General features: G+C 35.1%; 4 protein-coding genes across 8 annotated transcripts in view; 2 read left to right on the forward strand and 2 right to left on the reverse strand.

The window, feature by feature from the left end:
- The window catches only part of LOC105459871 (ragulator complex protein LAMTOR3-A), a 4219-nt gene extending 3095 nt beyond the window's left edge, over nucleotides 1-1124 (reverse strand). Inside the window, exon 1 of the mRNA XM_011706208.1 lies at nucleotides 1043-1124. The gene's annotated coding sequence lies outside the window, so the exon portion shown is untranslated. The remainder of the gene's footprint in view (nucleotides 1-1042) is intronic.
- Nucleotides 1125-1179: 55 nt separating this feature from the next.
- On the forward strand, nucleotides 1180-7337 carry LOC105459872 (sulfhydryl oxidase 1). Of its 4 annotated transcripts, none has more exons than XM_011706212.1 (5): nucleotides 1180-1262; nucleotides 1360-1448; nucleotides 2535-2879; nucleotides 3067-3319; nucleotides 4434-7337. In XM_011706212.1, exons 3-5 carry the CDS (start codon nucleotides 2582-2584, stop codon nucleotides 5875-5877), a joined length of 1995 nt encoding a protein of 664 aa, XP_011704514.1. In that variant the 5' UTR covers nucleotides 1180-1262; nucleotides 1360-1448; nucleotides 2535-2581; the 3' UTR covers nucleotides 5878-7337. The 4 variants fall into 4 exon arrangements, with proteins under 4 accessions (XP_011704514.1, XP_011704512.1, XP_011704513.1 ...); XM_011706210.1 differs by adding an exon at nucleotides 1564-1673 and having other exon boundaries at nucleotides 1199-1448; XM_011706211.1 differs by adding an exon at nucleotides 1573-1673 and having other exon boundaries at nucleotides 1199-1448.
- Nucleotides 7338-7479: 142 nt separating this feature from the next.
- On the reverse strand, nucleotides 7480-8875 carry LOC105459874 (probable palmitoyltransferase ZDHHC24). Its single transcript, XM_011706213.1, has one exon. It carries the CDS (start codon nucleotides 8736-8738, stop codon nucleotides 7899-7901), a length of 840 nt encoding a protein of 279 aa, XP_011704515.1. The 5' UTR covers nucleotides 8739-8875; the 3' UTR covers nucleotides 7480-7898.
- Nucleotides 8876-9012: 137 nt separating this feature from the next.
- LOC105459875 (coenzyme Q-binding protein COQ10 homolog B, mitochondrial) lies at nucleotides 9013-11367 on the forward strand. Of its 2 annotated transcripts, none has more exons than XM_011706214.1 (3): nucleotides 9013-9403; nucleotides 9544-9672; nucleotides 9924-11367. In XM_011706214.1, exons 1-3 carry the CDS (start codon nucleotides 9312-9314, stop codon nucleotides 10366-10368), a joined length of 666 nt encoding a protein of 221 aa, XP_011704516.1. In that variant the 5' UTR covers nucleotides 9013-9311; the 3' UTR covers nucleotides 10369-11367. The 2 variants fall into 2 exon arrangements, with proteins under 2 accessions (XP_011704516.1, XP_011704517.1); XM_011706215.1 differs by having other exon boundaries at nucleotides 9295-9387.
- The last annotated feature ends 1639 nt before the right edge of the window (nucleotides 11368-13006 follow it).

Genomic DNA, 13006 nt, shown 5'->3' on the forward strand with positions numbered 1-13006 from the left:
TCATTGGAAAAGATGGATTTTGGCGTGTAGGCTATATACTTTTATCTGGTGATGAATAATTCAACATTGTCAATTTTCGAGATTGACACTATTGCAACAATGCTGCGATATGTAATAAATGAAAAAAAAAAAAAAATTAAATTGTTATTCTATCAGAATTGTATATATATATATAATGTCATATCTAAAAATTTAATGTTTCTCCTAGTTTGTAAATTAATTTATTAATTTATTTTATCTATTTTCTACGGCAATAAAAGCAAGGTCAGAATTACCGACATTATACACAGTTTTATATATATATACATATTATTTAAGGGAAATATAATTCATATAGTGATTAATTTCGTAAAGGAATAAGGAAGGAACAATTTGCAGTAGGTAAGTATAATATATATATATATATATATGAATATCTCGCTGAATTTGACTCAACGGAATTGAAATATCCTTTCACGGGATTGAAATAGACATGAAATGTAATAGTAATGAATTAGGAATTTATAATTGTAGTAAAAACGAAAAAAAATTAAAAAAATGTTTAATTTTATTAGAACCAATCCCAAAAATTACAGCTGCCCAATATATATATTCTACTTCCATAATTTCACAGAAATATTCGAACAGATTAAAAAAAGTGCACAAAATTGTATCTTTTTCATTAATAAAAAGCAGAGTTGCTATAATGTAAAAATCAATAAAATATGCAGAAAATTTAAAAACAGCTTCCTGCTTTTGTTGCAAACTGCTTTTCTACTATGTGAATATTTCGTAATGTAGGGTATGTATAGCTGTAAAGAACAAATCTATATAATTCGTTCTTTATAGCTGCAGACAATAGCGTTTTCGGACGGAATACGGGTTTTATACCGTGTTCTGAGAGCGATTAACAACGTCACAAGCTCGCCTCGTCCAATCAGAAATCTAAAATGAGAGCATGTGACGTCATTATAATCGCCCCGACTCCAAAAACGCTATCAGCTGTAAAGAAGAAATTACTTATCTTTTTTTTTTCTCAACGTCTAATCGTGTATATGTATACCTGTCTCGTTTCGAATGGCAGAAAATACCAGCGCGGCTATAAAGAACGGACCTTGTGTATAATATACGTCACGACATTGGACACGCGCACGACGCATACTTGCAGTTCGCACAGCTGTGCTCGCGCCTCGCGCTACTCTCGCAGTCTCTCTCTCTCTCTCGCACGCTAGACACAGCACACTAGTGTTAAATTGAGCATTACGTTAGAAGTGTCGTTAAACGTCAGGTTATGTTTGATCACGTCGTGATCGGTGCCATGTATACGATATACGTACGTGCATCAATGTAAATTAATAAATTACTCCCTCTAATGTTAAGGTGGCACCGACGAGATCTCATATTGCTCGACGAGTCGGCCAACTGGGAACGTATCTGTCGAAAGATACGAGATAATACGTCATAGAAAGGTACTGATACTTGTACAGTAATTTTTTTTTTTCTATGTAGATAAATCAAATTGCACCTATCGGCACGTTAAATGCCTATTCATTGCATATCATATAAAATGACATTGCTCGCAAGTTGTTTCAGTTATTCTAGTGGAGTTTCTAAGTTCCGCGGAATGTCCGGTGTTTTTTAACCTGCATTTTATACAAAGAAATTTTATTTTATCCATTGCATGGAAATTGAATGTGAGTTTTGCTTGAGAAGTTCAGTGGATTTTTCTCTGTTATTTAAAATTCAGATTATATTAATCCTGTGATAAGAGCAAATTTTGTATTTAATTATTTTTGGAAATAATATACCTATGTAAGATATCGCATATGTTACCAAAATCACCGGTTGTTTTGATCAACTTATTTTTTTATAGGAACGTCTATGAGAAAAATAGTCTTAGTTTTTTTTATCTCTTTTGTTATAAGTTCAGAATTAAAATTTTGCTAAAATTTATTAAAATTAATTCTGAAGGATATGATTACCGTATATTTTTTCTCCTGAAGTTTAGTTTGTCAGATATAAAATATATAGCAGTAAATATAGATACTGCATATAGAAAATAATGAATATATTGTTTATTATCATATTGCGAGATATTTATATTCTATTATTTTATTTTCAATTACAATTAATTCTTGGATTAATATTTTCTTAGTTTTATTTAAAAGAGTCTTTGGATGTGTAATATAAAAAACTAGAAGTGATTCTATGTCTACTAGAAATCAGCAAGATTGTTGCACAGTGGATTTTGGACAATGCTATGGAAATAATTGAACATTTGACATTTCAACTTTATTTCAGCCAAATGTTTGTTAGCCAAAAAGGTTTAAAAATATACATGTAATGCTGATTGTGATTTATTAATTTCTTGAAGAAGATCAAAATCACTGCGTAACAATTACCGATTCTTAGTAACTGTTTGACACCTCAAAAGTGTTGTAATGTTTAAAACTGAGAGAATAGTACCAAAATGTTGTAGCAAAAGCTACATAATGCATATTAATATGATATTTATTACGTCATTTTAATGATCAATTGATATTGTACTATTGTAGAGAAAGGGGAGTGGTTGGATTCTAATGTCAGTTATCGAAGGCGCAAGATGGAACAGCTAGAAGTAACAGGAATTGTACTGAGATTGTGGCTACTCAACATTCTAATGATAAATTGGAGCAGCGCAGCTGCAGTAGCTCATAAAGACCAGTATCAAAGTTTAATTAGCCTAGGTGGTCAAGGCTTGTATAATGCCAGCGATGATGTAGTGATACTAAATGCCACAAATTTCAAAGCAAGCGTTTACGGGAGCACCAGGAGCTGGCTAGTCGAGTTTTACAATAGCTGGTGCGGCTTTTGTTACAGATTTGCACCGACATGGAAGGCTTTAGCAAGCGATATCCTACGTAAGTTATCCATTAAGCAAGCAAATAGTAAAAAAAGTGTATATATAAACTGTTTGTAAAATTGCATGTTTAAATAATCTTTCCTAAGAATTAATTTGGATAGAATAGAAAATAATATAACGAAATAATTTATTTAGTTTTATCTGTAGACACATAATAATAATGATGAATAAAAACAATATTTCAGCATGGAATGATATTGTTGTCGTTGCGGCCATAGACTGTGCCGACGACGATAACAATCCGATCTGTCGCGAGTACGAGATCATGCACTATCCAATGTTAAAATATTTCTCCATAAACGCACGTCCACCGTCCTTGGGTGTAGTGATAGAAAAGGGGGATAGCGTTGATTCGGTGAGAAGTAATTTAATTAGTAGGCTCGAAACGGAGCAACAGGAAGGAAGAGGATCTACATGGCCTAACATTGCGCCATACAGGTATGTCATAAATTTTCCACAGTTAATTCCTAGATACCTTCTTGTTATGATTGTAAACAAAAAATTCATTTTTGTTCTCCAAAGCCGTATATATAATTCATAATTTTTCATGATTTTTAAAAATGATTTATGTATTCAAATTTCAATTACTTAATCAAAATAAAAAAAAATACTATAAAAAATATTATAAAAAATACTATAAAAAAATGCTATAAAATTTATTTGTACTTATTTTATATTTATTAGAATCTTTGAGTTATATGTATTATCAAAGTTATAATAAAATTTAACGTTTGTGAAAAAGTCAAATTAAAAAAAAAAATTTTTTCTTTAGTGATTGTGAATAAATCAACCAATACATTTTTTTCCTTTAATCCTTTTAATTGCTAAAATTTGTACTAGTTGTTTCATAAATACTCAATGTCAAACTCATGTGAAGAAGAGAAAGTTGATATTTTCTTCTTAAAATTTTTAATAAAGACCTTTTGTTAATAATACTTATAATTTAATAATAAATAAAATACGAGGTGTAATAAAAAAAAAGGTAAATATTGAAATAAAAAGAAACTTGTTACATTAAAAAACAAATTACAATTAGTATCCTTCAAAATATTCTCCTTCGCTTCTAATATATATATATATATACTTATCCTATCGTTCTTGCTATTTGCCAAAGCAGTACTGGAAGTCTTCTTTCATAAGTGCCTTCAGTTGCGCTGTCGTGGCTGCCTCGATTATAAAAGAGAACTTTCACTACTACTTTAGCAAGTGACAAGAACGATAGGATAAGTATATTAGAAGCGAGGGGGAGTATTTTGAAGGGGATTAATTGTAATTTGTCTTTTAATGTAATAAGTTTCTGTTTTGTTTCAACATTCACCATATCTTTTAATCACATCTCGTATATATCGCGTTAAATAAAATTTAATTTTTTTTTATTTAAAATAGAAAAACTTAAGTATTTTTATAATAAGGGCTAAATAAAATTTTTTGATAAAATGTTATTTAGATTTATTGATAGAATTTGTTATTAACGCATCTTACTTTTGTATTAAAAAATTGATGTATTTTAATGTATCTTTTAATTATTTTAATACATCCTATTCGTTTGCAGGAACGTCGAAATAACGGACATATGGAAAACAGCATCTAGCAGTGTGAAACATTTTTTCTTGATCTTCGAGAGCACGGATTCGAACTTGGGCGCGGAAGTAATTCTTGATCTTCATAAGATCAGCGGCCTGCAGATACGCCGAGTGACCTCCGACAATGAACTGCTGTGCGTAATGAACAAGGTTACCAAGTTCCCAACTTTGATAGCTTTTGGACGTAACGAGTCGCAGAGGGTCGTCAGCGTGAGAATACCGACGAGACAGGGGGTTCGACGGGCTATCAAAGATTACGTGATCGCGAGAGGAGTGAATGTCGATGAGGCGCGTACGACGGCGGTGTCGCGTAATACTGTGCAAATTACGGAAAACACACGTCGAACAACGATCGCGGCGATTGCGAAGAGCCACGAAGTGGTGGAGGAGCAGCTGCAGTCGTCGAAGAGGATCGACGATTACGTGTATCAGCTTGATCTGGAGAATGCGTTGCGTTATTCGATCAATCACGAGATATCCTTGATGAAATCGATAGACGGTGAGAAAATGAAGGCGTTGCAGAAATATCTCGCGGTACTGGCGGCGTACTTCCCTCTGCGACGTAATAACGTCTATCTAGAGGTGATGCGCGACGTCGTCGAGAGGAGGAGCGCCACGACCGGCGAGGAGTTTAGCCAGCTGGCGAAAACGACGGAGGAGGAGATGTCGCCGGTGTACTCGGGCGCGCCCCGTCGGTGGATAGGATGCAGGGGGAGCGCGGATTCGTATCGCGGATATCCCTGCGGCCTGTGGACGATGTTTCACATGTTGACCGTGAATTTCGCGCTGGAGCGCAGGGACAGGGACGTCACTCGGGCTCTCTCGCGGGACCCCGCGGCGATACTGCGGGCGATGCACGGCTACATCGGCACCTTCTTCGGTTGCGCCGACTGCGCCGCGCATTTCGTGGAGATGGCCGACAGGAATGGGATGTTCGACGTACGTAGCAGGGACGAGGCCGCGCTCTGGCTGTGGCGGGCGCACAATCAGGTGAACGCCCGATTGTCGGGCGACAACACGGAGGATCCCGAGCACCGGAAGATACAATATCCCGCGGCCGAGCACTGCCCGGCGTGTAGGCACGCGAACGATAGCTGGAACGAGGAGGAGGTTTTGCGATATCTGAAAATCAAGTACAGCTACAGTGGCATCAAGTTCGATGGAATCGACGATTTCCACGACCGCGACGTAGATATGACCAACGGCAACGGCTCGAGAGTAAGGCCGGAGAGACTCGCCAAGGAGACGAAGCACGCCACGGCTTTCGGTTGGGACTTGAACGTATTCGACATCAGTATTTGTGTGGTGCTGTACGTTACCTCGGCCGCAATACTCGTGCTGGTATGCATCAAGTTCGCCGTTAAGAGGACATATAAGAAAAAGGGCCATATTAATCTACTGCCCAAAGTATAAATTTTCTTTCTTATATTTTGTGCTCTGTGCGCGCAAACATTCCTGGACCAGCAAGTATCCACTCAGGCACTTGAATTCCGAGAGAGAACAGTGAGTCGCCAATTCTTAGGTTGTGATCTTCCAGTTATAATTGATTTATACCAACGATGACCAGAGTCGAATTTGCATTTGGGCGATTGCAATTCAAGAATTTTTCTGCGTTAAAGCAGGCCAGTAGCGAAATGCGTAGTATCGATACATAATATCCAAGAAATCAAAATAAATTTAAGCTCTAAATAAAATGAAAACATTCACTTCAGAAGGAAAGCGTTCGATAAAGTCGGATAATTTTTTATGGATTATATCAATTGAAATTTTTATCAGTAAAAAACAGTACATGTATTTTATACAGAATACTCCTAAAGTAGGAATCACTGATATATTCGCGATTTTATTTTTAATAAAAATTTAATTCCTGAATAATAATTAAAACTTTTTCCCAAATCCTTTTGAACTAGCGATTATATTTTGTAATGTTGCCTTAAACTCGTCCAAAGAATATATCTCTTTACTATCAGTTTCCATGAAGCGATTTCTATTTAGAGATCGTCTTGTACAAAATATAGAAACATAAGTATATGTCTGATAATAATAATAAATAAGAATGAATCAAGTAAAAGTATATTCATAAAATATATTCAATTATTTAATATCACTATATGTACGTAGAATAATTTTATCTCATCATCTTGCTGTGACGCATTAGAAAATGTATGCATTTATAATTATCATGAAATCACATGTCATCAAAGATAGTATACAAACGCAAGTGTCTAGCATCTTCTTTACTTGGTAACCTGTGCGACATGACTGATGATTCGTGAAATAAGATTGTTTTATTGGAAGTACATTATTATTATTATTATTATCATTATTATATACTATATCGAAAATCATAAACAGTATAAAATTAATACAATTAATCAATTGGTATAAAATATCCGATATCGAAAGATAGATCTATTATTTTATTCTGTAGCTTAATTCATGCTTCCTAAATTGTTTATACGCCTTCCTTTTATATATTTTATGATGATTTAGACTTTTATATGTAAACTTTACACCGTTTAAGGCAGGTAAACTAGCAGGTGTTCAGATGAGAAAAAAGAATTATACACATAATAACTGTTGATATTTAATTAAATATTAAGGAAATAAGATGTCAAATCGTATAAAGTAATCTCTTACAGTTGATAATTGCAAACTTGAGTAATCAGAGATTGTATGAAAGATATGTTTGTGATCTCCAAGTCACAAATATCTGTATACTCCAATGAAAGCCGATCTTTTATAGAATTTATAATTTGTATTTAATTTGTAAATAGGCACCCGAGAAAAATTATTTCTTCTTTTATTGATTATGTGTATTATAAGCTTGTCTTTATGTACAGTTTTTTAATAAAATATAATATACAACTAAATGCGTAATTAAATATACAATTTAAATATTTTGTTGTGTTTAAAAACGATAAAAATATATCGACACACTTTATAAAATATTAAAATGATTAATCTAATTTTTTCTCAAAAAATAAAATATTAGGCAATTAAGAAAATCAGAAGTTGAAAAATTTTTTGCGTTCATTCAACTTTAACATAAAGAGACAATATTAATAATTAATAATGTTAATATAATTTCAGATGTTGTGCCAAAGAAATACACGTTGATTTGTGTATGTGCGATTAAAATTATGTAATACTGTATGTTCAATATAAATCTTGTTTACAAATTGACAGTAATAATTATATGGAATAGAGATACGCTTTGAAGTATTAATTAATCATTTCAATGAGTATATCCATTAGTATCTTTTGATTTAAAAAAGTGTAGTCTTTTTTTCCTAATTGTTGAAATTCCATCTTTCTTCTTTGGCCATCAAGGTATCTTTCGATACCTTTTTTTTAACAGAGACACTAAATGTTTGCTTTTAACACATTTCATAGTTTAGAGAAGAATCACAGCGCTCAATCGTAGTTTAACTTTAATCTTTCTTCGAACACAAATGACACCATGAAACTCCATCGTGGGGCAACTGCGACTTTATGTAAGGAAGCAACCACGTCAGATACCACCGTTCGCCAAACACCTCCCTAATATTGTCCTTCCAACCGACGTCGTACGTGAAGTCTCTCTTGTTGCTCTCGTTGCCCACGACGCCTCTGAGAATCAAATTGAAGTGATAAACGCACAGCACTCCGGTGTACAGGGTGCCCACCACCGACACGACGTACAGCAGCATGTAAAACTGATCGATGGAGCTGTCGAAGCCGAAGAAGAAGATCGCCACGGGGAAGACCATCTTGACGATGGACATCGGAAACTCGAAGGGTACCCGGCTCCAGATGAAGAGGCTGCCGTAGGAGAAGGCGTACGCCGAGCCGAGGAACAGGTACCACAGGAACATGACGAAGTACCTGTGATTGTAATAGCCGATGCAGCAGCCGGTGAACACGCAGTGGTGGTCGCGCTTCAGGATGCACGTGTCGCAGGTGTTGCAGTGCCAGGAGCGGGGCGGCGCGAGGCACTCGCAGACCGCGCACAGCCTCCACCCGTCCGCCACCGTCGCGGTGCTCACCGGCACTATGCGCCCGCCGACGCCGGTGTCGCACAGCACCGTGTACGTGAAGTTACCTACGATATTCAACATGATGAAGCTACCGAGGACGAAGTGGAGCTTGTACGCCAGGTTCTCGTCCCCGTACAATCCCGGCAATATTATCCACAATCCGAACCAGTACATGAGAGGCGCTATGGCCAGCACGAAGGCCATCGACAGCAGATCGCTGACAGTCCGCGGCCACACTTTTTTCCGGATTATCATCGTCGCGCGTTCGCTTGCTCTCGAAATTACATTTAACTTCGACAGCGCTTTTTTTTACACTTTTAATTGTCCCTCGCTTTATTATCCCTCTATCGAGATCCAATGTTTACGTTTTCACGTTCGATTTACGCCATTTTGAAAACGCGCCACCTGCGACCGATGTTAGGGCCGGAGCACGTGAATCGTAGGCCTGGTTCTTTCAGCTGAACTTGACTGCACCAGTTCAGAATTCTTCTTTCTTCTCCCAATGTAGAAAGAGAAAGATAAACTGCGAACTAGTGCAGCCGGTTCAGCTAAAAAGAACAGGCCTCATCCTTCCATCGTGATCCACCGTTTTCGGTGTTGAACTTTAGCCGGTGTCTGCATGAAGCACCAGCTTTATGAACGCCGTAAAAATTGTGAATTTTTTAAGTGTACTGTTTACATAAACAAAAAAAAAAAATTATGATTACGAATGATATCGTCTCGAGTTATTGTTAAGTTATTGTCAATTTATCATCGATAATAATTAAAGTTAAACCTAGAATGGTTCAATGGAACGTTGGTTCAATTTTTAAGTTATGAAATTTTGACATGCCAAATGCCAAAGTTGAACGCACATTGTCAGACGTTGCGGCAAAATTTAATATTTTACACTCGACATGCACAGGTAATGTTGCTTTCAGGTAATTTTGCTGCAAAATTGTATATAATGTTTTTGAGATCGTGGAGGTTAGGTTAGGTTATGGAGAATAATTTAAGTTAAACAATTTAAATGAAATATATATTTAATATTATTTATTATACGTTTGTAAAAACATTTTAGGCACGCGCTCGTCGTGACACAATTGTCATTGCCATGGAAATATGATTCTTCCAAGCGGAACTTGTGGCGAATGTACAGAACACGAGCAAGTTATAAAACCAGAGAGTACGAAGGTCGCATGTTGGTGGGGTAATAAAAATAGATAAGAAAAAATTTTTCAACAATCTGTTTTCATTTTAATTTGCTGTTTTATATTTCTCTAAATAATATATTAAACAATGTTTCACGATGTTTACTATAAGTTATATATATTTTTTTATACACTATTTTTATATTTTGACATATTATTTTTATTGATTCATATACATATTATAAATTATATATTCTTGCTACAGAGTATATATGTATTATTATAAAGTAATCAAATTTCTGTTATTTAGCTTTTCAATGGAGAAAATGTACCACGTCGTTGCCGATGTTGAAAATTACAAAAACTTTTTACCCTTTTGCAAAAAATCTGAAATTACTTTGAAAACCAAAGATTTACTGAAGGCTAATTTAGTAATTGGGTTCCCGCCTATAAACGAGAGTTATACTTCAACGGTGACTACAATATATCCGAGGATAGTTAAAGCCGAATGTAAGGACGGTAGATTGTTCGATCATTTGGATACCCTGTGGTTGTTCAATCCTGGACTGAAAAACAATCCAGAAACATGCGTGATTGACTTCTCTTTGTCCTTTGAATTCAAATCCGTCATTTATTCTCATCTGTTAAATTTATTCTTCAATGATGTTGTGCGGCAAATGGAGAACGCCTTCCTTGAAGAGGCCAAAAATAGGTATGGCCAGCCATGTTTAAGGACAGTACGATTACAAAGATGACAAGAGATATTTATAGAAATTATTGAGTATAGATAATATTTATTTTGTTGACTTGATGAATTTATCTGTAATCTAATTGTTTTTCAAATAAATATAAGCTTAACAAGATAATACAACAAAAATTAACATGACAAAAAATAAGCTACATGTTTTTAACTAATGTATTTTACAATAAGTGTATGAAGCATTTGTTTGAGAATTTAGTAAAAACAATCTTGCATAATGCATATACGAGTCATTTAATTTGAGACACTTGAATATCGTGAAAAGAAAACATTTTAGTGAAAAACGTATCAGAGGAAAGTTTTTCAATTTCGAAGGGCTAATATGATAGTCAGTTTGATCTAGGGAGGCAACGGCAAGACTAGATCAAAATCACATACAAATTTAGCGTTATTATATTAGTGATACATATCTTAATAGAAAAGAGTTTTAAAATATCTTTTTGAAAACACCACAAAGTCAGATTTAAAAATATATAATAAAAAATAAGTTTCTATTTAAAAATAGGTTTCTATTTAAGAAAGTGGAGGTGCTTTGCTCTGATCTTGCCCTTGCATCCCAAAGTCCAATTGACTATCCTATCATATTAGTCGATTAAAACTGAACAACTTTCGTCTAAAATATTTTTCTCTATAATACTTTCTTTTCAAGATATTCAAGTGTCGCAAGTTAAATAACTCTATATATAAAGAATCGACAAATTACAGTTCAATATAAAATACAATATGTAAAGTGGAGCATTAAATCTTAATACCTCAATAAAAATATTTACATAATATTATGTTAAGTTATTGATAGTAATATCAAATTTTTTGTTGATAACATTATGTAAATATGAAGTTCAAATGTTCTCTTTCTTTAAAGAAAAGAGAAATAGAGAAATTATTTTTAAGTGAAAAAGTTATATAATTGGTAAAGAATATTTGTTAAACGTTTGTACGAATTGTTAATATTAAAAATATTTAATTAGATTAAATAATACATGTTGAATTGTTATATATTATTTTATTTCAAGCATTGTATTTTTTTAAAATAACTTCATATCTTTTTTGCTTTAATATTAAGATCAGGGAAGTACTGCGTATTATCGGTAATGTAAAAAAAAATGAAAAAACCATGTAGTGATGATTCCAAATTTTTTTTAAATTGCAAGTTTCATCATACGTGTTATGTTCTGCATCTTGTAAATAGAAATTGTGCAAACAATGACACACGTGATTTATTGTCGATTTGACATACGGGCTGTGTTCCGTGTTCAAGTTTTCTACGCTAACAGCACTCATTTTAACTTTACAGAAATATCATTTCAGCCTTGTTTATCGAATATTAAAACAAGGATAAATCATATAGCACATCAGCGAACGAGACGCAGCCAAAAATTGTCTTATAGAGCAACAATTATTGTTCAAATATCCTTCAAATTAGATACGCGATTGGTCGATTTTCATATTATGTGCTTTCAAGCCGTTGTGCAAATCCGTTTAAAAAGACCCCAAAATGTAACTAGATTCGACCAATCGGAATAAAAAACATCTTTATTACTCTTATCTCGATTGGTCAAATTTTAATGTAATTTCAACCTTCGATGTAGATACAGCTTAAATAGCGTTTTCGATTTGTTGACTCGAGTTGTTGTCCGACTCCGAGTCAAAATAGTCTGTTCTTTTTAGCGTTTCTTGTACACTTTAACTATTTTTTTTATAGCTAAAAAGAACAGACCATCGACTCGGAGTCGGATCGAGTCAACAAATCGAAAACGCTATAAGATACCACTTTTTAAACTATTGAAAATTATTCTATAACATAATCTCACTATATAAATTACAGCTTGCACTGACAATTCGCGGTTATACAATATATGTATCAAATTTCGATATATTTAGTTTTTCTTTCATCGTGTTAAAGCTATAGAGTTATATATAGCGCGGGTAAAATTCTGGACGTTGTTTTGCGCATCGGAGTTAATTACGATTATCCGCAATGTTAGACGCGTGAAAATCCTCAAGATTTTCGCGTCGCGGTGGTTGCAACACGCGGCGCAGTTCGGTCCAGGTCCAAAAGGCTATACACTTTTGTCCGTGTGTTCAAGGTCAAGTGCCGCGACGTGCCCGACTACTCCGAGTGTACCTATACGCCACACGCCGCGCCGGAGTCTCGTGCACATCGTGAGCGTACGTACATACGCGATTGACGTTTCGTGTCGTGACTGAAATATACGTGTATATATGCGCAAACGTATGTATGTATATACCCTACGTCGCGCGTCGCTCCTCCTTTCCACGGAGCGTGCTCGGTGTAAAAGCGAGCCATGGGCGGCCGTGTATATCATAGTGATGCACCGTCGGAATAGCAATGAACTGCGCAACGGGCGATAGGTGTGGCGCGTGAAAAAGGAAAGGAAAGCGCGTTGCCGCGTGTCCGGTCGAGTGTGTCGCGAGCATGGTGGAAGGGATAGCATGGTGGGCTCAGTTTGCAAGCGTCTCTCTCTAATTCTTTGCCCTCTCGCTTGTTTTCTGACCGTTCAAAACATTGTTGGCCAACCTCAAAAATAAAATATTTTACTTTGCAAAGTTGTTACGACTGAGATGGTTGTCTTCATTGCACGCACGTTTATATTCTATCAGTCTCTTGTTAT

This window comes from Wasmannia auropunctata, unplaced genomic scaffold, assembly GCF_000956235.1.
Source record: "Wasmannia auropunctata unplaced genomic scaffold, wasmannia.A_1.0 LD333502.1, whole genome shotgun sequence".
Classification (NCBI taxonomy): domain Eukaryota; kingdom Metazoa; phylum Arthropoda; class Insecta; order Hymenoptera; family Formicidae; genus Wasmannia; species Wasmannia auropunctata.